Genomic DNA, 24095 nt, shown 5'->3' with positions numbered 1-24095 from the left:
CAGCAGTGGGGAGGGTGAATGTGATCACAGTGTCTTGTGTTATATAGATGGATTTCAGAATGAACCTGGAATAATCCATTGAAGGGTTTAGGTAAACTGTCTGGGAGGTATGAGGATTGTAGATGATAGTGCATAATTGGTGTACAGTGATGTCATAAATAGACAAGACATTGAGTTTCTTAAACAAAGGTTCAGATGGAGCCAGGTATTTAGAGGAGGTAGCCAGTCTTGCAGAGTTCTTTTGTTGAGTTCAAATGATGAGTCATTTGTGTAGGTAGGAGGCATATGTACTGGCTCAGACAATATTACAGTAAATTAGATATGCGTCAATTAAGCTATAGTATAGAGTCAGGAAGCAAGCCTGAAGAACCAAACCTCTCATCTTTATGATGATACCAATAGATTTCATCACTTTTCTATAGAATATTGAATATGAACCTACCAGGATAACTTTTCATTTATTAGAAATGTATGTTTATGTGTGTGTGTGTGTGTGATGTGTGTGTTGGTACGTACTTGTGTTTCTTTGTGTCCATGTGTGTGTCCGTACCAGGGGTTGAAACCAAAAATTATTTTACAATTGTTTTGTTCTGAACAGAACCATCATTTATTATGTTGAGTATCACTGTTCTGTCAGAAGCATCATTTATTATGTTGAGTATCACTGTTCTGAACAGAACCATCATTTATTATGTTGAGTATCACTGTTCTGAACAGAACCATCATTTATTATGTTGAGTATCACTGTTCTGTCAGAAGCATCATTTATTATGTAGAGTATCACTGTTCTGAACAGAAGCATCATTTATTATGTTGAGTATCACTGTTCTGAACAGAACCATCATTTATTATGTAGAGTATCACTGTTCTGAAAATCAAAATAAAGTTTGAACCCCAAAAAAGTACCAGTTTATATCTTTCCTTTCTGTTCCCCTTTAAACTTAAAAAAACAACAACATTTAGCTCGACATTAAATGACTTCACCAATCAGTGCAGATCGAGCAGCTGGCTACGGAGCGGGCTATAGTTGTTTACACGCACGGGTCAGACATAGGGCGCCGAGATGTGACTGAAACGTTGCGTGTGGGGAGCGAGAGAGGGTGGAGGAGGCTTGAAGCGCTCAGCATCTTGTTATAACATGTATTATATCTGAATTAGGCCCACAGAACCATACCTACAGAAGAGCAGCTTCTATGAAGGAACTTTGAATGTGTGTACGTGTGTGGACCTTTTATTGCATTTAAATAAACTCACCACAAAGCCAGTCCTGTCAGGTGGAATCAGCCGCCACCCTGCAGCCTCCACCTACCCCACAGACCCCACAGTGGGGGCCCTTTGTGTGGGGACCCTTCTTCCGTCATCCCACTGGCCCTGGGGGGGGAGGGGCTGGCTGGGGCAAGGCCAGGATTGTTGTGTGGAGGTTTGGGACTGCTTGATGAGACTGGGGTAAGGCCAGAGAAGGGGCTGGGGGTTTTGGGACTGGGAGCTGGGGGCTCCAGCAGGCCACGTCTACCTGATTAGGAGAGGGCAGCTACCATCATTAACCAGCACCTAACGTTACCACCAACCCACCGGCTCCCACCTCCCTTTCCTAGCCCACTCAGCAGGGCCTCACCTGGGGCATGCCGCTGCCATGGTAACCCCTTCCTCCCTCCTACATGCAGCGGGTAGAGAAGAGCGCTGGGCCGGGCGGGCAGGGAATCCTGCTGCTGAGAGGGTTAATGTGGTCTGTTGGGCCGGGCCGGGCCTTGCCGGGCTGGGGACAGAATGATCCTGCTGTGTGCAGTGGGGTGAACTGAGGGGGAAAACATGGCTGGATGTGGCCCCCAGCATCTATCCCGCAGCCCCCAGCCTCCCAACCCCCAGTCAAAGCCCTAGCTCCAGCCCCAGATTACCTCCTCACTACAGAAAGGCAGTCATCTGCCGGGAATGGATGGAGGGAAGAATGGAGGGAGAATGAAAGGATACTTGTCTCACCTGCTCACTGTGTCTTTCTCTATCTCTCCTGCTCTCTCTATTTCTCTGCCTTGGCCTCCCTCCCCTTCTATCTCTCTCCTCTTCTCTTTCACCAACCTGTCTCTCTATCACATTCTCATCTCCCTGTCTCTGTATCATCCCTCCCTTCCTCCCCCTCCATCTATTTATCATCTCCCTGTCTCTGTATCATCCCTCCCTTCCTCCCCCTCCATCTATTTATCCTCTCCCTGGCTGTCAGTGTGTGTGCCCTGTGTAGCAGCGTGTGTGCGTGTGTGTGTGTGTGTGTGTGTGTGTGTGTGTGTGTGTGTGTGTGTGTGTGTGTGTGTGTGTGTGTGTGTGTGTGTGTGTGTGTGTGTGTGTGTGTGTGTGTGTGTGTGTGTGTGTGTGTGTGTGTGTGTGTGTGTGTGTGTGTGTGTTCGGTGTAGCAGTGAGACTGGTTGGCCCATTACACTGACAAGGACAGGAGCAACACACTGATGACTGACTTCCAGGGGGAGAGAGGAGAGGAGAGGAGAATATAGAGGAGTGGAGGAGAGGAGCAGGAGAGGAGCAGAGGAGAGGAGAGGAGAATGTAGAGGAAAGGGGAGGAGAGGAGCAGGAGAGGAGCAGAGGAGAGGAGAGGAGAATGTAGAGGAAAGGGGAGGAGTGGAGGAGCAGGAGAGGAGAGGAGCAGGAGAGGAGAGGAGAGGAGAGGAGAGGAGAGGAGAGGAGAGGAGAGGAGAGGAGAGGAGAATGTAGAGGAAAGGGGAGGAGTAGAGGAGAGGAGGAAGAGGAGAGGAGCAGGAGAGAAGAGGAGGAAGATGAGGAGGAAGAGGAGGAGAGGAGGAGGAAGAGGAGAGGGGAAAGGAGAGGAGGAGAGGAGGAGGAGGAGGAGAGGAAGAGGAAGAGGAGAGGAGGAGGAGAGGAAGAGGGGAAAGTGGAGAGGAGGAGGAGGAAGAGGAGAGGAGGAAGAGGAGGAAAGAGAACAGGTGTACAGGGATACGGATAGCTAGTCTACACACCAGAGAACGAGGAAATTGGATTAAACCCTGGACCAGTAGGGGTGCATGGGTAAAATCACTGGGGAAGCCTAGTCGTATTACAACCTATGTGTTGTGATAATTGTGTTGTTTGCTCTATAACCTGTTAGTTCATATGCCTTGCCACCGTGATATATAGACCTAAATGCCGAGACAATATGAAGACACAGTGGCAGAGTAAATTCAACCACATCTTAGTTTTATCACAAAACCAGATAACAACCTCTGTCCAGTGAAGTCCACAAAACATATTGCATGTGCAGTAACAGACAGTTACACGACCTACAGCAGGGTCAAGCAAGTTAATGTTTCCCACATTATCAGACCACTAAACACCTATTGATTTAGAACCACAGAGTTACAGCAAGTCACAAAGAAAACAGGAACTGCCTCCACTATTCCAGCACCATTTACACTTCAACATTTCAACATCATCTAACCACCTCTGATTGGTCTAATACAGTCACAACTAAAAGATACCAAAAACTATTTAGTCCAATCAACATAAGCTAAATATGATGTGGCTGTCCATGCTTCTGATTTCTGTGTGCGTGTGTGTGTGTGTGTGTATCAGTGTGTGTGTGTGTATCAGTGTGTGTGAGTGTATCAGTGTGTGTGTGTGTGTGTGTGTGTATCAGTGTGTGTGTGTGTGTGTGTGTGTATCCGTGTGTGTGAGTGTATCAGTGTGTGTGTGTGTGTGTGTGTGTATCAGTGTGTGTGTGTGTGTGTGTGTGTGTGTGTGTGTGTGTGTGTGTGTGTGTATCTGTGTGTGTGTGTATCAGTGTGTGTGTTCAGTGTAGCAGTGAGTTTGTGCAAGTAGAAAACATGTTGACTCAATCTACTTGTAGAGAAACACCAATGCCATCCTCCTCTCTTTCATGTGATGAAACATACACTACATGCTTTTAGTTTTTATTGTCCTAGGTTACCTGGCTAAAAGTCTGGCTCACTAGCCTAACTTCCATCCATGAGCGACATTAGATAGTTAACATTAGCATTCTACATCTAGCCACATTGAACTTCCATCCTCTCAGGCCAGGGGCACGACAATGTATGAATTAATGGTTTGATAAGAAATGTCATTATAATCATTGGCCAGTATGGAGAATGAAGTAAAACCACAAGTCCAAATCCTAATCTCCATCCATGGTTAATTTAGTAAAACAATTCAAGTTTTTCTGTCAATGACGTCTGCTCTCAATGGGTGATGCCAAAATCCAAGATGGCTATCCTTGACACTTTTTTTGTGTGCCAGGACCATTCACAGTTGAGCTCGCTCAGTTTAGCTCAACGCTGATTGGCAAATATTGTATACTTTTTTATCAAGGGAGGCAAAATGCTCGCTGGCTTTCCTTGCCTTCAACGCTACGGGCAGCAATGTCATACTCATTTGGACCAGACAGCATCAGATAGATTCGCTCGCTAGGATGCTTTTTTCAAGTTAGATACATTCAGCCTCTTGCAAAGGAAGGTTTGGTTCTTCAGGCTTGCTTCCTGACTCTATACTGTAGCTTAATTTACCCACAGCTCATATTCTGTAATATTGTCTGAGCCAGTAGACATGCCTCCTACCTACACAAATTACTCCTCATACAAAAGAACTCTGCAAGACTGGCCACCTCCTCTAATTACCTGGCTCCATCTGAACCTTTGAGTTTCTTAAACAATGTCTTGTCTATTTATGACATCACTGTACGCCAATTATGCACTATCATCTACAATCCTCATACCTCCCAGACAGTTTACCTAAACCCTTCAATGGATTGTTCCAGGTTCATTCTGAAATCCATCTATATAACACAAGACACTGTGATAACATTCACCCTCCCCTGCTGCTGAAAAACATCCCCACAGCACGATGCTGCCACCACCATGCTTCACCGTAGGGATGGTACCAGGTTTCCTCCAGAGGTGACGCTTGTCATTCAGGCCAAAGACTTCAATCTTGGTTTCATCAGACCAGAGAATGTTGTTTCTCATGGTCTGTGAGTCCTTTAGGTTCCTTTTGGCAAACTCCAAGCGGGCTGTCATGTGCCTTTACGGAATAGGGGCTTCCGTCTGGCCACTCTACCATAAAGGCCTGATTGGTAGAGTGCTGCAGAGATGGTTGTCTTTCAGGAAATTTCTCCCAGCTCCACAGAGACTCTTGTCAGAGTGACAATCGGGTTGTTGGTTACCTCCCTGACTAAGGGCCTTCTCCCCCGATTGCTCAGTTTGGCCGGATACCCAGCTCTAGGAAGAGTGTTGGAGGTTTCAAAGTTCTTCCATTTAAGAATGATGGAGGCCACTGTGATCTTGGGGACCTTCAATGCTACAGACATTTTTTGGTACCCTTCAGCAGATCTGTGCCTCGTCATAATCCTGTCTCTGAGCTCTACGGACAATTCCTTTGACCTCATGGCTTGGTTTTTGCTCTGACGTGCACTGTCAACTGTGGGACCTTATATGCTGTAGACAGGTGTGTGCCTGTCCAATCAATTTAATTTACCACAGGTGGACTCCAATCAAGATGTAGAAACATCTCAAGGATGATCAATGAAAACAGGATGCACCTGAGCTCAATTTCTCATAGCAAAGGGTCTGATTACTTATGGTGAATCACTAAAACAATACAGAAATACAATACGGAAAAAGAAGGAACAGCATGTCAGAAATCAGCTCAATGTAATTGAAGAATCCATAGCCTCTAACCACTTCTGGGAAAATTGGAAAACACTAAACAAATAACAACACAAAGAATTATCTATCCAAAATGGAGATATGGGTAAACCACTTCTCCAATCTTTTTGGCTCTATAACAAAGAACCAACAGCAAAAACATTTACATGATCAAATACAAATCTTACAGTCAACTATTAAAGACTACCAGAAGCCACTGGATTCTCCAATTACCTTGAATGAGCTACAGGACAAAATAAAAACCCTCCAACCCAAAAAGGCCTGTGTTGTTGATGGTATCCTCAATGAAATGGTCGAATATACAGACAAAAATTCAAATTGGCTATACTAAAACTCTTTATCATCATCCTTAGCTCTGGCATCTTCCCTAATATTTGGAACCAAGTATTGGGGAAGATCACCCCAATCCACAAAAGTGGATACAAATTTGTCCCCAATAACTACTGTGGGATATGCGTCAGTGTCACGCCCTGACCTTAGAGATCCTGTTTATGTCTATATTTTGGTTTGGTCAGGGTGTGAGTTGGGGTGGGTATTCAACATTCTATTATTTGTATTTCTATGTTTTGGCCGGGTAGGGTTCTCAATCAGGGACAGCTGTCTATCGTTGTCTCTGATTGAGAACCATACTTAGGTAGCCCTTTTTCCACTTGTCTTTGTGGGAAGTTGACTTTGTTTATGGCCTTTAGCTTCACGGTTTGTTTGGTAGTGTTTATTGTTTTGTTCTGCGTCTTTTCTAAATAAAGGAATATGTACGCTCACCACGCTGCACCTTGGTCCACTTCCTTCAACAGCCGTGACAGTCAGAGCATACTAGAATGTTATTTGGCCCTAAACAGAGAGTACACAGTGGCAGAATACCTGACCACTGGGACTGACCCAAGCTTAAGGAAAGCTTTGTCTATGTACAGACTCAGTGAGCATAGCCTTGCTATTGAGAAAGGCCACCGTAGGCAGACCTGGCTCTCAAGACAAGACAGGCTGTACACACTGCCCACAAAATGAGGTGGATACAGAACTGCACTTCCTAACCTTCTGCCAAATGTATGGCCTTGTTGGAGACACATATTTCCCACAGATTACACAGATCCACTAAGATTTTGAAAACAAACCCGATTTTGATAAACTCCCATATCTGCTGGGTGAAATTCCACAGTGTGCCATCACAGCAGCAAGATTTGTGACCTGTTCCCACAAGAAAAGGAAAACCAGTGAAGAACAAACACCATTGCAAATACAACCCATATTTATGCTTATTTATTTTCCCTTTTGTTCTTTAACTATTTGCACATTGTTACAACACACATATATATATATATATATAATATGATATTTGTAATGTCTTTATTGTTTTCTAACTTATGTATGTGTAATGTTTACTGTTATTTTTATTGTTTATTTCACTTTTGTATATTATCTACCTCACTTGCTTTTGCAATGTTAACACGTTTCCCATGCCATGTCTTTATTCTTTTTGGAACTTCTGTGAGTGTAATGTTTACTGTATATTCCCTGTCTTAGGTCAGTTAGGATCACCACTTTGTTTTAAGAATGTGAAATGTTAGAATAATATTAGGGAGAATGATTTATTTCAGCTTTATTTCTTTCATCACATTCCCAGTGGGTCAGACGTTTACATACACTCAATTAGTATTTGGTAGCATTGCCTTTAAATTGTTTAACTTGGGTCAAACACTTCGGGTAGCCTTCCACAAGCTTCCCACAATAAGTTGGGTGAATTTTGGCCCATTCCTCCTGACAGAGCTTGAGTAACTGAGTCAGGTTTGTAGGCCTCCTTGCTCACAAACGCTTTTTCAGTTCTGCCCACAAATTTTCTATGGGATTGAGGTCAGGGCTTTGTGATGGCCACACCAATACCTTGACTTTGTTGTCCTTAAGCCATTTTTCCACAACTTTGGAAGTTTGCTTGGGGTCATTGTCCATTTGGAAGACCAAGCTTTAAGTTCCTGACTGATGTCTTGAGATGTTGCTTCAATATATCCACATAATTTTATTTCCTCATGATGCCATCTATTTTGTGAAGTGCACCAGTCCCTCCTGCAGCAAAGCACCCCCACAACATGATGCTGCCACCCCTGTGCTTCATGGTTGGGATGGTGTTCTTCGGCTTGGAAGCGTCCCCCTTTTTCCTCCAAACATAGCGATGGTCATTATGGACAAACAGTTCTATTTTTGTTTCGTCTGACCAGAGGACATTTCTCCAAAAAGTATGATTTTTGTCCCCATGTGAAGCTGCAAACCGTAGTCTGGATTTTTATAGCGGTTTTGGAGCAGTGGCTTCTTCCTTGCTGAGCGGCCTTTCAGGTTATGTCAATATAGGACTCGCTTACCTGTGGATATAGATACTTTTGTACCTGTTTCCTCCAGCATCTTCACAAGGTCCTTTGCTGCTGTTCTGGGATGGATTTGCATTTCTCGCACCAAAGTACGTTCATCTCTAGGAGACAGAACGCGTCTCCTTCCTGAGCCGTATGACAGCGGCATTGTCCCATGGTGTTTATACCTGTGTACTATTGTTTGTACAGACAAACGTGGTACCTTCAGGTGAACCAGACTTGTGGTGGTCTAAAAAAAATCTTCTGATTTTCCCATGATGCCAAGCAAAGGGGCAGTGAGTTTGAAGGTAGGCCTTGAAATACATCCACAGGTACACCTCCAATTGACTCAAATGATGTCAATTAGCCTATCAGAATGATGTTAATTAGCATATGACAAATGATGTGAATTAGCCTATCAGAAGCTTCTAAAGCCATGACATAATTTTCAGGAATTTTCCAAGCTGTTTATTAAAGCCACAGTCAACTTAGTGTATGTAAACTTATGACCCACTGGAATTGTGATACAGTGAATTATAAGTGAAATGATCTGTCTATAAACAATTGTTGGAACAATGACTTGTGTCATGCACTATGTAGATGTCCTAACCGACTTTCCAAAGCTATCGTCTGTTAACAAGAAAATTGTGGAGTGGTTGAAAAACGAGCGTTAATGACTCCAACCTAAGTGTATGTAAACTTCAGACTTCAACTGTACATATTGAGTTTTTTTATTTTCCCTTTTGTACTTTAACCATTTGTACATCGTTACAACACTGTATAATATGACATTCAACATGTCTTTATTATTTTGGAACTTCTGTGAGTGTAATGTTTACTGTTCCTTTTTATTGTTTATTTTACTCTTGGTTATATCGACTTCACTTGCTTTGGCAACATTAACATATGTTTCCCATGCCTATAAAGCCCTTTGAATTCAATTTAATTGAGAGAGACCTCTGGCCCAGTGGAGAGAAGGAGGAACGGATGAGAAGAGGGGAGGAGAGAGGGTGCCCCAATCTCAGGCTGCTGCCACGGCAACGGGGGCAGGGCTAAACTGAAAGGCTCTACATTCTATCATGGGCTTCCATCTAAGAGCTGTTTCACTGCATTCCTTATTCTTTTATTTTCATTGTACCGTTTCAATCCACCAGGGAGGGGTTGAATTTAGCAGGTTTTTCTTTTTTCCTTTTTCCATCTCGGCAGTAGATTGTATATGGTAGATTGTACATGGTAGATTGTATATGGTAGATTATATATGGTAGATTGTACATGGTAGATTGTACATGGTAGATTGTATATGGTAGATTGTATATGGCAGATTATATATGGTAGATTGTAGATTGTATATGGTAGATTGTACATGGTAGATTGTATATGGCAGATTATATATGGCAGATTGTACATGGTAGATTGTATATGGTAGATTGTATATGGCAGATTATATATGGTAGATTGTACATGGTAGATTGTATATGGTAGATTGTACATGGTAGATTGTATATGGCAGATTGTATATGGTAGATTGTACATGGTAGATTGTATATGGCAGATTATATATGGTAGATTGTACATGGCAGATTGTACATGGTAGATTGTACATGGTAGATTGTATATGGTAGATTGTACATGGTAGATTGTATATGGCAGATTATATATGGTAGATTGTACATGGCAGATTGTACATGGCAGATTGTACATGGTAGATTGTATATGGTAGATTGTACATGGTAGATTGTACATGGTAGATTGTACATGGTAGATTGTATATGGTAGATTGTACATGGTAGATTGTATATGGTAGATTGTACATGGTAGATTGTACATGGTAGATTGTACATGATAGATTATATATGGTAGATTATATATGGTAGATTGTATATGGTAGATTGTACATGGCAGATTGTACATGGTAGATTGTATATGGTAGATTGTACATGGTAGATTGTACATGGTAGATTGTATATGGTAGATTGTACATGGTAGATTGTACATGGTAGATTGTACATGGTAGATTGTATATGGTAGATTGTACATGGTAGATTGTATATGGTAGATTGTATATGGTAGATTGTACATGGTAGATTGTACATGATAGATTATATATGGTAGATTATATATGGTAGATTGTATATGGTAGATTGTATATGGTAGATTGTACATGGTAGATTATACATGGTAGATTGTACATGGTAGATTGTACATGGTAGATTATATATGGTAGATTATATATGGTAGATTGTATATGGTAGATTGTACATGGTAGATTATATATGGTAGATTATATATGGTAGATTGCACATGGTAGATTGTACATGATAGATTATATATGGTAGATTATATATGGTAGATTGTATATGGTAGATTGTACATGGTAGATTATATATGGTAGATTGTATATGGTAGATTGTACATGGTAGATTATATATGGTAGATTGTATATGGTAGATTGTACATGGTAGATTGTATATGATAGATTATATATGGTAGATTATATATGGCAGATTGTACATGGTAGATTGTATCACCAGAAAAAAAAACACTCACATCCATCCCTAGACAACCCCCCACTCTCATCCATCCCTAGACAACCCCCCACTCTCATCCATCCCTAGACAACCCCCCACTCTCATCCATCCCTAGACAACCCCCCACTAAAATGCATCCCTAGACAACCCCCCACTCTTCTCCATCCCCAGACAACCCCCCACTCTCATGCATCCCTAGACATACCCCACTCTCATCCATCCCTAGACAACCCCCCACTCTCATCCATCCCTAGACAACCCCCCACTCTCATCCATCCCTAGACAACCCCCCACTCTCATCCATCCCTAGACAACCCCCCACTCTCATCCATCCCTAGACAACCCCCCACTCTCATCCATCCCAAGACAACCCCCTACTAATATCCATCCCCAGACAACCCCCCACTCTCATCCATCCCCAGACAACCCCCACTCTCATCCATCCCTAGACAACCCCCCACTCTCCTCCATCCCTAGACAACCCCCCACTCTCATCTATCCCTAGACAACCCCCCACTCTCATCCATCCCTAGACAACCCCCCACTCTCCTCCATCCCCAGACAACCCCCCACTCTCATGCATCCCTAGACATACCCCACTCTCATCCATCCCTAGACAACCCCCCACTCTCATCCATCCCTAGACAACCCCCCACTCTCATCCATCCCTAGACAACCCCCCACTCTCATCCATCCCTAGACAACCCCCCACTCTCATCCATCCCTAGACAACCCCCCACTAATATGCATCCCCAGACAACCCCCCACTCTCATCCATCCCTAGACAACCCCCCACTCTCATCCATCCCTAGACAACCCCCCACTCTCATCCATCCCTAGACAACCCCCCACTAATATGCATCCCCAGACAACCCCCCACTCTCATCCATCCCTAGACAACCCCCACTCTCATCCATCCCTAGACAACCCCCCACTCTCATCCATCCCTAGACAACCCCCCACTCTCCTCCATCCCTAGACAACCCCCCACTCTCATCCATCCCTAGACAACCCCCCACTCTCCTATATCACCAGACAACCCCCCACTCTCATCCATCCCCAGACAACCCCCCCCCCCACTCTCCTCCATCACCAGACAACCCCCCACTCCCATACATCCCCAGACAACCCCCCACTCTCCTCCATACCCAGACAACCCCCCCCCCACTCTCCTCCATCCCCAGACAACCCCCCACTCTCCTCCATCCCCAGACAACCCCCCCCTCCCCACACTCCTCCATCACCAGACAACCCCCCACTCCCATACATCCCCAGACAACCCCCCACTCTCCTCCATCCCCAGACAACCCCCCCATTCCCAACATGGGTCATACCATAGGATCAGCTGCAAAAGGGGAAACGTGTCCTAACCATCCCATCCATTCACTGAGGAAGTGAACCCTAACCGACCCCCTCCACCTGCACCCCATCCCAATCCACCTCTAGCCCCGCATCGCACCCCTATCTTCTGCCCAACCCTCATCTCCAGCCCAACCCTATTATCCCCTAATAGGAAGTTATAGTAGAAGTGTCCTACTCCAGGTTGGTAGAAAACCACATCTACCTGCCGGTCTGTCCCTGTCCCATCCCTGTCCCTGTTCTAACCATCCCATATATTCAATCTGACACATCTGTGTCTACAGTCTACAACATTAAAATACATATGAAGTTGGTATGCACTTTAGTGTGTTCTTTAGCTCTGATGTCTTGTATTAGTACCAGTTAGTGTGTATGGTTAGACTGTTAAAGGAAATGTGTGTGTGTGTGTGTGTGTGTGTGTGTGTGTGTGTGTGTGTGTGTGTGTGTGTGTGTGTGTACACTGTAGGCCAGGTTAGTGTGGGGTCCTGTATTAGAGGTCTATTACAGTAAGAGAAGCCAGCCAAGGCTAATGGCTCTCTGGATCAATATTTAGATAAATTAGCTACTGTGTCTAATATCTAATATACATGAGACAGTGCATGCCACGGTGGCAGGGGAGGACGGTGTGTGTGTGTGTGACTTCCTGAGTGCTGCACTGTACATCGCCCGGCATCTGGCCAGTTCACAAACAATGAGATGTTTACATAGCAACCAAAGCAACATTACAGGAGGGTTATATGAATGAAATAGTCTTTCACTCTTCATTGTACTGCCTTGATTACTCCCCCATGTCCTTCTGTCCTTCCTTCCTTCCTTCCTTCCTCTCTCTCTCTCTCTCTCTCTCTCTCTCTCTCTCTCTCTCTCTCTCTCTCTCTCTCTCTCTCTCTCTCTCTCTCTCTCTCTCTCTCTCTCTCTCTCTCTCTCTCTCCCTCTCTCTCACTTTACCCCTCTACTTCTGTTTCTCTCTACCCCTTTCTCTCTCTCGCTCTCTCTCTCGCTCTGTCACTTCCCATCTGTCCCCTTCTCAATTCAATTCAAATGGCTTTATTGGCATGGAAACATATGTTTACATTGCCAAAGCAAGTGAAATAGATAATAAACACAAGCGAAATAAACAATCAAAAATGAACAGTAAACATTACACTCACAAGTTTCAAAGGAATAGAGACATTTCAAATGTCATATGGCTATGTACAGTGTTGTAATGATGTGCAAATAGTTAAGGTTCTCTCCTTCCCTCCTTATTTCTGTCTGTGCTGTTGCATTAACAAACAGCCAGAGGTCTGTGCTCTCCAGGAGACGGGTGTGAGCCTGTAACTCCAACCCACCAGGGAGGCACTGTAACTGGGCCACAGAACCTGGGGCTCAGCCAGAGGATAGATGGGTGTACCCCACTCTGTGGGAGAGATAGATGAGAACAAGTTGAAAACGTTCTCTCTCAGACGTCTCTGCCTCTGGCTTTGTCTCTGTCTCTGTCTGTCTCTCTCTTTCTCTCTCTCTTTCTCTCTCTTTCTCTCTCTGTCTCTCTTTGTCTCTGTCTCTGTCTGTCTGTCTCTCTCTTTCTCTCTCTCTTTCTCTCTTTGTCTCTGTCTGTCTCTCTTTCTCTCTCTTTCTCTCTCTCTGTCTCTCTTTGTCTCTGTCTCTGTCTGTCTGTCTCTCTCTTTCTCTCTCTCTTTCTCTCTCTCTGCCTCTGGCTTTTCTCTGTCTCTGTCTGTCTGTCTCTCTCTTTCTCTCTCTCTTTCTCTCTCTGTCTCTCTCTCTGTCTCTCTTTGTCTCTCTCTGTCTGTCTCTCTCTTTCTCTCTCTCTTTCTCTCTCTGTCTCTCTCTCTGTCTCTCTTTGTCTCTGTCTCTGTCTGTCTGTCTCTCTCTTTCTCTCTCTCTTTCTCTCTCTCTGCCTCTGGCTTTGTCTCTGTCTGTCTGTCTGTCTCTCTCTTTCTCTCTCTCTTTCTCTCTCTGTCTCTCTCTCTGTCTCTCTCTGTCTCTCTCTCTCTCTCTCTTTCTCTCTCTGTCTCTCTCTCTGTCTCCTTTGTCTCTCTTTGTCTCTCTTTGTCTCTCTTTGTCTCTGTCTCTCTTTGTCTCTCTTTGTCTCTCTCTGTCTGTCTCTCTCTCTCTCACTTTCTCGGTCTCTCAGTCTCTGAATTCAATTGACTATTGCAGCTCTGTGGGTGTAACATTTATTGACCATTTTAATACCTTCTTGAAACAAAGCTTGTTTTATAAGGATGGGATCCACCCCATATCATTTGGGTTCCTGGATCCTTTCACAGCATTATAAGGCTACGTTGAGACAATGACTTATCAATGGCCCGAGCCCAGCTCAGTTACTCCTTACCATTGTGTCGCTGAGTTGGCATAGTGCTTGGTGATGTTCTGTCAGAGGCCAAAGAAATATCATGTGGAGTACTGTAGGGATCCATTTTAGGGCCTCTCTTATTTCTGATATACGTTAATGATATGCCAGATACAGTAAACCTCTTGCTTTATGCTGATGATTCAGCCATACTGGTATCTGGGAAGGATACAGTTTACATAGAGGAGACCCTGAGTAAGGAAGTGCATTTTGTTACAGATTGGTTGGGAAAAACTGAATCGATTCGGGAAAAACTGAATCGATTAGGGAAAAACTGAATCGATTTTGTTTGGAACAAAACGTAGATTACTTAGGTCTGACAAGTTAACAGTAAACTGTGTAGGCAAGGAGATTGAATCTAAAACAAGTGTATCTGATATTGGTGTGTCCCTAGATCAATCCCTTTCTGGAGACCTGATTGCTGATTAAAAAAAACTATTTCTAAAGTGGTAAACAAATTGACATTATTATATCGTAACACTAGATATTTTAACATTAAAGTTAAGAATATGCTTGTCTCAACCTTGATGCGGTTAAGGTTGAAAATAAGAATTTGTTCTTAACTGACTTGCCTAGTTAAATAAAAAATGTATCAATTGTGCCTACTGTTCTGACTTGGTGGTGCACATGTAGCCTATTGCCTGTTTTAGATAAATGTAATCAGTGTCTGCTTATATGCCTTTATATGATAGCCCACTATACCAAGCAGAGCAGGCATTAGCATTAGCATTAGCCTGCTCTGCTTGGTATAGTGGGCTTTGAAAAAAGCTGAAATCGATACATTTTTTATTTAACTAGGCAAGTCAGTTAAGAACAAATTCTTATTTTCAATGACAGCCTACCGGGGAACAGTGGGTTGACTGCCTGTTCAGGGAGAGAACAACAGATTTTTACCTTGTCAGCTCAGGGATTCGAGCTTGCAACCTTTCAGTTACTAGTCCAACACTCTGACCACTAGGCTACACCGCCCCATACAGGTCATGCAAAATAATTTATCAGGTATATGCTGAATGTCCCCCCTAGGACCCACATAGGGGTACAGGAGTTCAGGGAGGTGGGCTTGTTACCGTTGGAGTCCAGAGTGGACCATCTTAAACTTAATCATATGTTTGACCGTGCCCCAGGTTACATGAATAATCACATTGATATGGTCTATAATCAACACAGTCACAATACGAGAGCTAGCATTATGTCTTGTAAAATCCCAAGAGTAAACAGTACTGCGAGGAGCACGTTTTTCCATACAGGCATTTGTCTATGGAATAGCCTTCCCTTGGAGATCAAGCAAAGAAAAAGTAAAAATTGCTTTAAAAAGCAGGCAAAGTTTTTCATTTGGACAAGGTTGTCTAAGTAAAAGAAACAACTCCACTGCCCCTTGTGGCCCCTACTGCTGGTCAGGTGTATTTATTTGAAGGGTCGTATGATGTGCAATTAATAGATTGTTTTAATGTGAAATGAATATGGTTGATTTTTAAGGTTCGCGAGAAGTGCAGTGAATAGTGCCACTTTTTAGGACGTCAATATAAGTGAATGTATTTATGGTTGTCTTGTCTTTTAATCGTTATGTGTTATTGTTTTTACCGTCGAGGACCACTTTGGAAATAAGCGTTTCAATTAACACCTTCAAGTGATGTTCTCTGGGTCCACATTGCGCATTTTGTATATATCTGTTGCCCAAAATAAATTCAATTCAATTCAATAGGACAGAGGTAGTCAATATAACTTTTTGTTCAGCACTTTTGAAATGTACAGCGACAGAATTCAGAACATGGGCCGTTTTTACAGTATTCTCCCTGTACACCAAGTCAGAACTGTAGGATATATAAAGGCATATAAGCAGACAATGATTACATTTCTCTAAAACAGGCTATAGGCTACATGCGCACCACCAAGTCAGAACAGTAGGCAACATTTTTGGGGGAAAGGCACATGGGCTACTAACAGCTTACTACACAACATAAACTTAGCATTACTTTCTTAGCTATAGCAAGTATACATATCTCCCTGTCATATGACATAATTTATGCAGCATTGCAATGCAATCATACAAGACATTTTTGGATTCACCTTGTGCTGTGCTCACTTGAACAGGAAGGAGGCGCGGCGGTTCTTCTCGGGCAAATTTTGTCATCAAAGTCTGTAATTCTCTGGATTTATGGTGATTTCAAGACAACTGGGAACTAGGAAAAAAACAATGTTGAATCATGATGATGTCAGTGATCTTCAGGTCGGAGTTCTAGAAAGAGGCCCGAGTTCCCTGACGGTTCAATACGTATTTTCAGTTGTCTTGTTGTCTTGAACTCACTGAAGTCAAATTTCCCAGTTCCGAGTTTCCAGTTGTTTTGAGCACAGCAGAAGTTATGCTGGATTGACAGCATGGCCAATGTTGAATGTTTATCCTTTTCAACATAGAAAAGAGACCTTAATCCCAGACTTGGGACCACAAACCCACTCCACTGAATAGCAGACTAGTGATTGCTTTGCAGTGCTTGCAGTTAGTTAGCCACTGGTCCTTCCAAACCACTCATTGTTGAATTTGCGATTTCCATCTTGTTGTGTAATGTTTATGTTCAATGGCCGATGAGCACCGATACATTTAATCTATAATTTCTCTTCATATGACAAGGATTGAAAAGGATTTGCCAGTAGGTTGTCAACTTGATTCATGATGATGACTGCTAGCTTGCTAGCTAAGATTTTGAAAGTATGATGTTGACATGATCAGTCCAGTCAAATTTATCTGTGGCCAATGAGCTTGTGCCTTCTTAGATGGGCACTTCTAATGTAACTCAATGGCAGCACCCAAGGGGCTTGAATTTTTTTAATTGTCCCCATGAGTGACAGAACTCTGAGCCAATCACGGCGCAACTATAAAACATTACTAACCCGTATGCTCCGTATTTTCCGCTGGCTGCCCCACCACCACAGAAAGCACTGAGCTAGGCTGAAACACCTGCATTTTGGAGCTGCCTTACTCAAGAAAACACAAAAGAGAGCATGTTTGTATGTGGCTTTATTCACTCAATGATTTTTTATTTTACATTGTTTGCAAACTGATATGTGACATGTATCAATGCCAAAATAACATGCAAAACAGACAACAACATAAAATAAAAATGTATTTTTTGTGGCGATGCAGGTGGGGCTCAAAACTGGCGTGGCACTTTACTAATGCTGCAGAAATGTGCTTTAAAGAAGTATCCAAATCCATCAGATGTAGTGAACACAATACAGTAGCCATATCTAGGAACACCAGAGTCCCAAAGGCTGCACCTGATATAGTGTATAAGAGGTCATACAATACGTTTTGTAGTGATTCCTATGGTGTTGATGTAAAGAATATTTGTTGGTCTGTGGTGTGTAATGAGGACCAACCAGACACTGCACTTGACACATTTATGACATAGCTTATTCCAGGTAATAATAAGCATTACACCCATTAAAACAATGACAGTCAAAACTGTTCATTTCTGATTGATTGATGAGGAATTTAAAAATGGTATGGTTTAGAGGGATGAGGCAAAAGGAATGGTAAATAAGTCTTGCTTGCAGAATCAATTTGCAAACGTACCGCAAATTGAGAAATCATGTGACTTAACTGAGTAAAAAGAAGAATAAACTATACTATGAAACAAGCAGAAATTCTATAAAGAATGATAGTAAAAAGGTTTTGAAGCACCTTAAATGAAATTGAATCAGATGGCTCGTTCATCACAAAACCCACTGATATTGCCCATGACTTTAATGATTTCTTTACTGGCAAGTTTAGCAAACTTAGGCATGACATGCCAGCAACAAACACTGACAAACACATCCAAGTATATCGGATCAAAATTATGAAATACAAACATTGGAATTTCGGGAATTTTGTAAAGTAAAGTGAGTGTGGAAGAGGTCAACAATGACAAGCCACTGGGGTCTGACAACTTGGATGGAAAATTGCTGAGGATAATAGTGGACAATATTGCCACTCCTATTTACCATATCTTCAATTTAAGCCTACTAGAATGTGTGTGCCCCCAGGCTTGGAGGAAAGCAAAAGTCATTCCGCTACCTAAGAATGATAAATCCCACTTTACTGGCTAAAATAGCTGACTAATCAGCCTGTTACCTTGGTAAACCTTTGGAAGAAATTGTGTTTGACCAGATACAATGCTATTTTACAGTAAACAAATTGACAACAATCTCAGCAACAATTTCAGCATGCTTATAGAGAAGGAAATTCAATAAGCACAGCACTTACAAAAATTACTGATGATTGGCTGAGAGAAATTTATGATAAAAAGATTGTGGGGACCGTTTTGTAAGACTTCAGTACGCCTTTTGACATTATTGATCATAGTCTGCTCCTGGAAAAACGTATGTTATGGCTTTACACCCCCTGCTATATTATGGATAATGAGTTGCCTGACTAACAGAACACAGAGGGTGTTCTTTAATGGAAGCCCCTCTAACATAATCCAAGTAGAATCAGGAATTCCCCAGGGTAGCTGTTTAGGCCCATTACTTTTTCACTCTTTACTAATGAATTGGCACTGGCTTTGAGGAAAGCCAGAGTGTCTATGTATGCAGATGACTCAACAATGTACATGTCAGCTACTACAGACACTGAAATGACTGAAACACTTAACAAAGAGTTGTAGTTTGTTTCAGAGTGTGTGGCAAGGAATAAGTTAGTCCAAAATATTTCTAAAACTAAAAGCATTGTATTTGGGACAAATCATTCACTAAACCCTAAACCTCAACTAAATCTTGTAATGAATAATGTGGAAATTGAGAAAGTTGAGATGACTAAACTGCTTGGAGAAACCCTGGATTATACACTGTCCTGGTCAAAACGTATTGATACAACAGTAGCTAAGGGGAGAAGTCTGTCCATGGTAAGGTGGTGCTCCACCTTCTTGACAGCACTGTCAACAAGGCAGGTCCTACAGGCCCTAGTTTCTACCTTTTTAACAACACTGTCAACAAGGCAGGTCCTACAGGCCCTAGTTTCTACCTTCTTAACAACACTGTCAACAAGGCAGGTCCTACAGGCCCTAGTTTTGTTGCGCCTGGATTACTGTTCAGTCGTGTGGTCAGGTGCGCCGGCCGTTATGTATATGTATATATATATATATATGTATATATATATATATATATATATATATGTTTATATATATATATATATGTATATATATATGTTTATATATACATATGTTTATATATATATATATATATATATATGTATATATATATGTTTATATATAAATATATATATATATATATATATATATATATGTATGTCGAACAGGGTGGGGCTCAAGCTGCATCCCTGTCTCACCCCCGTCCCTGTGGAAAGAAATGTGTGTATTTGTTGCCCATTTTAACCTGCACACTTGTTTGTGTACATGGATTTTATAATGTTTGTCCCCCAACACTGCTTTCCATCAATTTGCATAGCAGACCCTCATGCCAAATTGAGTCAAAAGCTTTTTTGAAATCAACAAAGCATGAGAAGCCTTTGGTTTGGTTTGGTTGTTTGTCAATTGGGGTGTGCAGGGTGAATATGTGGTCTGTTGTACGGTAATTTGCTAAAAAGCCAATTTGACATTTGCTCAGTACATTGTTTTCACTGAGGAAATGTACAAGTCCGCTGTTAATGAGCTGATTTCTGACGTGCTGTTCCTTCTTTTTCCGTAATGTATTTCTGTATTGTTTTAGTACTCCACCATAGTGAAGGCATAGACTCAGGTTTTATGGGTCTCTACGTTTTTGGTTGGATAGGTTTCTCAATTTCTTTCTCAGGTTTTTGCATTCTTCATCAAACCATTTGTCTTTGTTTTTAATTTTCTTAGGTTGTCTGTTTGACATTTTTAGATACGATAGGGTAGCATAAAGGTCAAATATACAGTTTTTTTGGTAGGTTTCTACACTACTTTCCTTCCATCTATACCATTTCCTAATATGGTGCAGTTCCTTTGACTTTGAAGCCTGATGATTGAATATTGCTCGGTTCAAGTAGACTGTGATATTGCTGTGATCTGATAGGAATGTTATTGGGCTGACTGTGAACACTCTGAGAAACAATGAGTTGAGGTCAGTGATAAAGTAATCTACAGTACTACTGCCAAGGGATGAGCTGTAGGTGCACCTACCATAGTCTCCTCGAAGCCTACCATTTGCATATGTACAGATCCAGCATGCGACTGAGCTGTAGGAGTTGTGACACGTTTTTGTTGGTTGTTTTGTCATAGTTGTGTCTTAGGGGGCATATTTGGGAGGGAATGCTGTCACCTCCAGGTAGGTGTTTGTCCCCCTGTGTGCTGAGGGTGTCAGGTTCTTGTCCAGTTCTGGCATTTAGATCGCCACTGACTACTACATGTCTCTGGGCCTGGAAATTGTTGATCTTCCCCTCTAGGATGGAGAAGCTGTCATTGTTAAAGTATGAGGATTCTAGTGGGGGAATATAGGTAGCACACGGGAGGACATGTTTCTCTTTTTAGATAATTAATTTCTATCCAGATGTAAAATGTTCCTGTTTTGACTAATTTAGTGGGTTAGGTCTGCTCTATACCAATTTAACATATCCCCTGAGTCTCTTCCCTGTTTCACACCTGGTAGTTTTGTTGCATGGGACTACCAGCTCTCTGTAACCTAGAGGGAATTGCATTAGTATAGGTTGGGCCTGTTTCTCTACTTTACTTCACTGACTTTATTGTTATTTTGTTGCAGTGTCATGTACATGTTTAAAGTGACATTTAAATACAAATCAAATTGACAATACAACTTTCATAACAGTTACATACCAATAAAAAGAGACTAGCCTGCTGGCCTTACTGGGTCGATAGGAACATTAGCCCAACCTATTTAGGAGGGATATCACACTTGGTACAATATGTCACCACAGAGCCCATGTCACCACAGAGCCCATCTCACCAGAGACCATGTCACCACAGAGACCATGTCACCACAGAGACATGGAAAAGCAATAACTCCACACTTAACCATGCTGCTCTTTTATTGCCCAGAATCCCTTTATTGCACACACACACACACACATAAACAACACACACACTCTTCAGGCCCGCCGCACTTCACACACGTGCCGTCAAATTTCTCTCTCTCTCTCTCTCTCTCTCTCTCTCTCTCTCTCTCTCTCTCTCTCTCTTTTTTTCTCTCTCTCTCTCTCTCTCTCTCTCTCTCTCTCTCTTTTTTTTTCTCTCTCTCTCTCTCTCTCTCTCTCTCTCTCTCTCTCTCTCTTATTGTCTCTTTCTCTCTCTCTTTTTTTTGTTCCTCTTTCAATTCAATTCAATGTGCTTTATTGGCATGATGTAACAATGTATATATTGCCAAAGCTTACTTTGGAGATTTACAATATTAAGATAATGTGTGTGTGTGTGTGTGTGCGCGCGCGTGTGTGTGTAATGAATAGTACCAGTATAACTGGCATCACTGCTGTCCTGCTAGCCTGGGTCTGTCTCAAACGTTCCCTGTTTCCTCTAGTTCTCCAAGGAGAGGTACCTGCTGGAGTCTGCACCAGAGAAACTACACACGGAGCTGGAGGAGGAGCTGAAACTCTGCAGCAGCGATATCAGGAGCCATGGCTGGTACCATGGACACATCCCACGAGAGGTACACACACACAGAGTATACACACACACACACACACACACACACACACACACACACACACACACACACACACACACACACACAGTATTTACACACACACACATAGTATATATACACACACAGAGTATATATACACACACACATACAGAGTATACACACACACACACACGGAGTATATATACACACACACACAGAGTATATACACACACACACGGAGTATATATATACACACACACACACACACATAGTATATATACACACACAGAGTATATACACACACACACATACAGAGTATATACACACACACAAAGAGTATATATACACACACACATAGTATATATACACACACACAGAGTATATACACACACACACACACACAGAGTATATATACACACACACATAGTATATATACACACACATAGTATATATACACACACACAGAGTATATATACACACACACACAGAGTATATATATACACACACACACACAGAGTATATACACACACACACAGAGTATGTATACACACACACATAGTATATATACACACACACAGAGTATATATATACACACACACACACAGAGTATATACACACACACACAGAGTATGTATACACACACACACATAGTATATATACACACACACAGAGTATATATATACACACACACACACAGAGTATACACACACGCACACACACACACACACACACAAAGACTGCAATCTATTAATATTCACCTGCCGTTGTTTTCTTAGTTGGTGACGTTTAATGCACAATAAAAGTCCTATACGTAAGCAATAAGGCCCGAGGGGGTGTGATATATAGCCAATATACCACGGCTAAGGGCTGTTCTTAAGTACGACACAACATGGAGTGCCTGGACACAGCCCTTAGCCGTGGTATATTGGCCATATATCACAAACCCCTGAGGTGCCTTATTGCTTTTATAAACTGGTTACCAACGGAATTAGAGCAGTAAAAATAAGTATTTTGTCATACCCGTGATACACCAGCATATATCAGCATTCAGGGCTCGAACCACCCAGTTTATAATGGCATTTTACTGGCCTTACACCTTCCATTCTTACGGATTCATTTACAAAATGAACTGCTTTCCATATGTTCTAAGTTGTTTAAAACTGCAAAATCCATAACTTGTAAAAAGTAAATTCCCCTGGAATGACAATAACTTGGAAACAGGGTTAGGAGGGCACAGCTGTGTTTGTCTGTCTGTTGGTGCTGGATACATAACAGTATCAACACACACACGCACACACACACACACACACACACACACACGCAGATACACACACACACACAGATACACATACACACACACTCACACACACACACACACACACACACACACACACACATACACACACACACACACACACACACACACACACACACACAGATACACATACACACACAGATACACACCCATGCACACACACACACACACACACACACACACACACACACACACACACACACACACACACACACACACACACCGGTGTGGCTTCACTGTCCTCCTGACCCACCAACACTCCTTTCTCTCTCTGCAGTGTGAGTTAAAGCATCTGTGAGTCTCCCTCCCTGTGAGGCTCCAGCATACATTAACATAATGCTACATTCACACTGGGGTAAACAGACAGAATTGGGGGAACCTGTGGCTTGCTGCTAAAACAATACACTGTGTCTCCATGGTGATGGCTCCGATGCATGCAGCAGCCTGTCCGTGAATGCAGTGCTCTTGGTGCTGCTGTCTCTGGCCTGCAGTAACAGCGCCCCCTGTTGGAGATAAGGATAAACGCGGGTATGACAAAAAGTACATTTGGTAACCAGTTTATAATAGCAATAAGGCACCTCAGGCGGTGTGATATATGGCCAATATACCACGGCTAAGGGCTGTGTCCAGGCACTCCGTGTTGCGTCATGCATAAGAACAGCCCTTAGCCGTGGTATATTGGCCATATATCACACCCCCTCGCGCCCTATTGCTTAAATATGTACCCTATTTAAATCAAAGTCTCTACATACAGGGCCTTGCTGAAGTATTCAGACCCCTAGGATTTCTTCACATTTTATTGTGTTACAAAGTGGGATTACCATTTATTTAATAGTCATTTTTTTGTCAACAATCTACTAAAAATACTCAGTTATGTCAAAGTGGAAGAAAAAAAAAAAAGTAAGATTCATACATTGTTTTATAACTAAAATATAGTAATTG

General features: G+C 42.3%; 1 protein-coding gene across 3 annotated transcripts in view; it reads left to right on the top strand.

The window, feature by feature from the left end:
- LOC110536786 (SH2 domain-containing protein 3C) overlaps positions 1-24095 on the top strand; it is a 111643-nt gene that overhangs the window by 70146 nt on the left and 17402 nt on the right. For all 3 annotated transcript variants that reach the window (XM_036936941.2, XM_036936944.2, XM_036936942.2), the window contains one exon: positions 21734-21862. In XM_036936941.2, coding sequence (XP_036792836.2) covers positions 21734-21862 — 129 coding nt within the window. The remainder of the gene's footprint in view (positions 1-21733; positions 21863-24095) is intronic.

Source organism: Oncorhynchus mykiss, chromosome 12 (assembly GCF_057628025.1).
Source record: "Oncorhynchus mykiss isolate SJ-2025 chromosome 12, ASM5762802v1, whole genome shotgun sequence".
Taxonomy (NCBI): Eukaryota; Metazoa; Chordata; class Actinopteri; order Salmoniformes; family Salmonidae; genus Oncorhynchus; species Oncorhynchus mykiss.
This window is presented reverse-complemented; position numbering and strand designations above follow the sequence as displayed.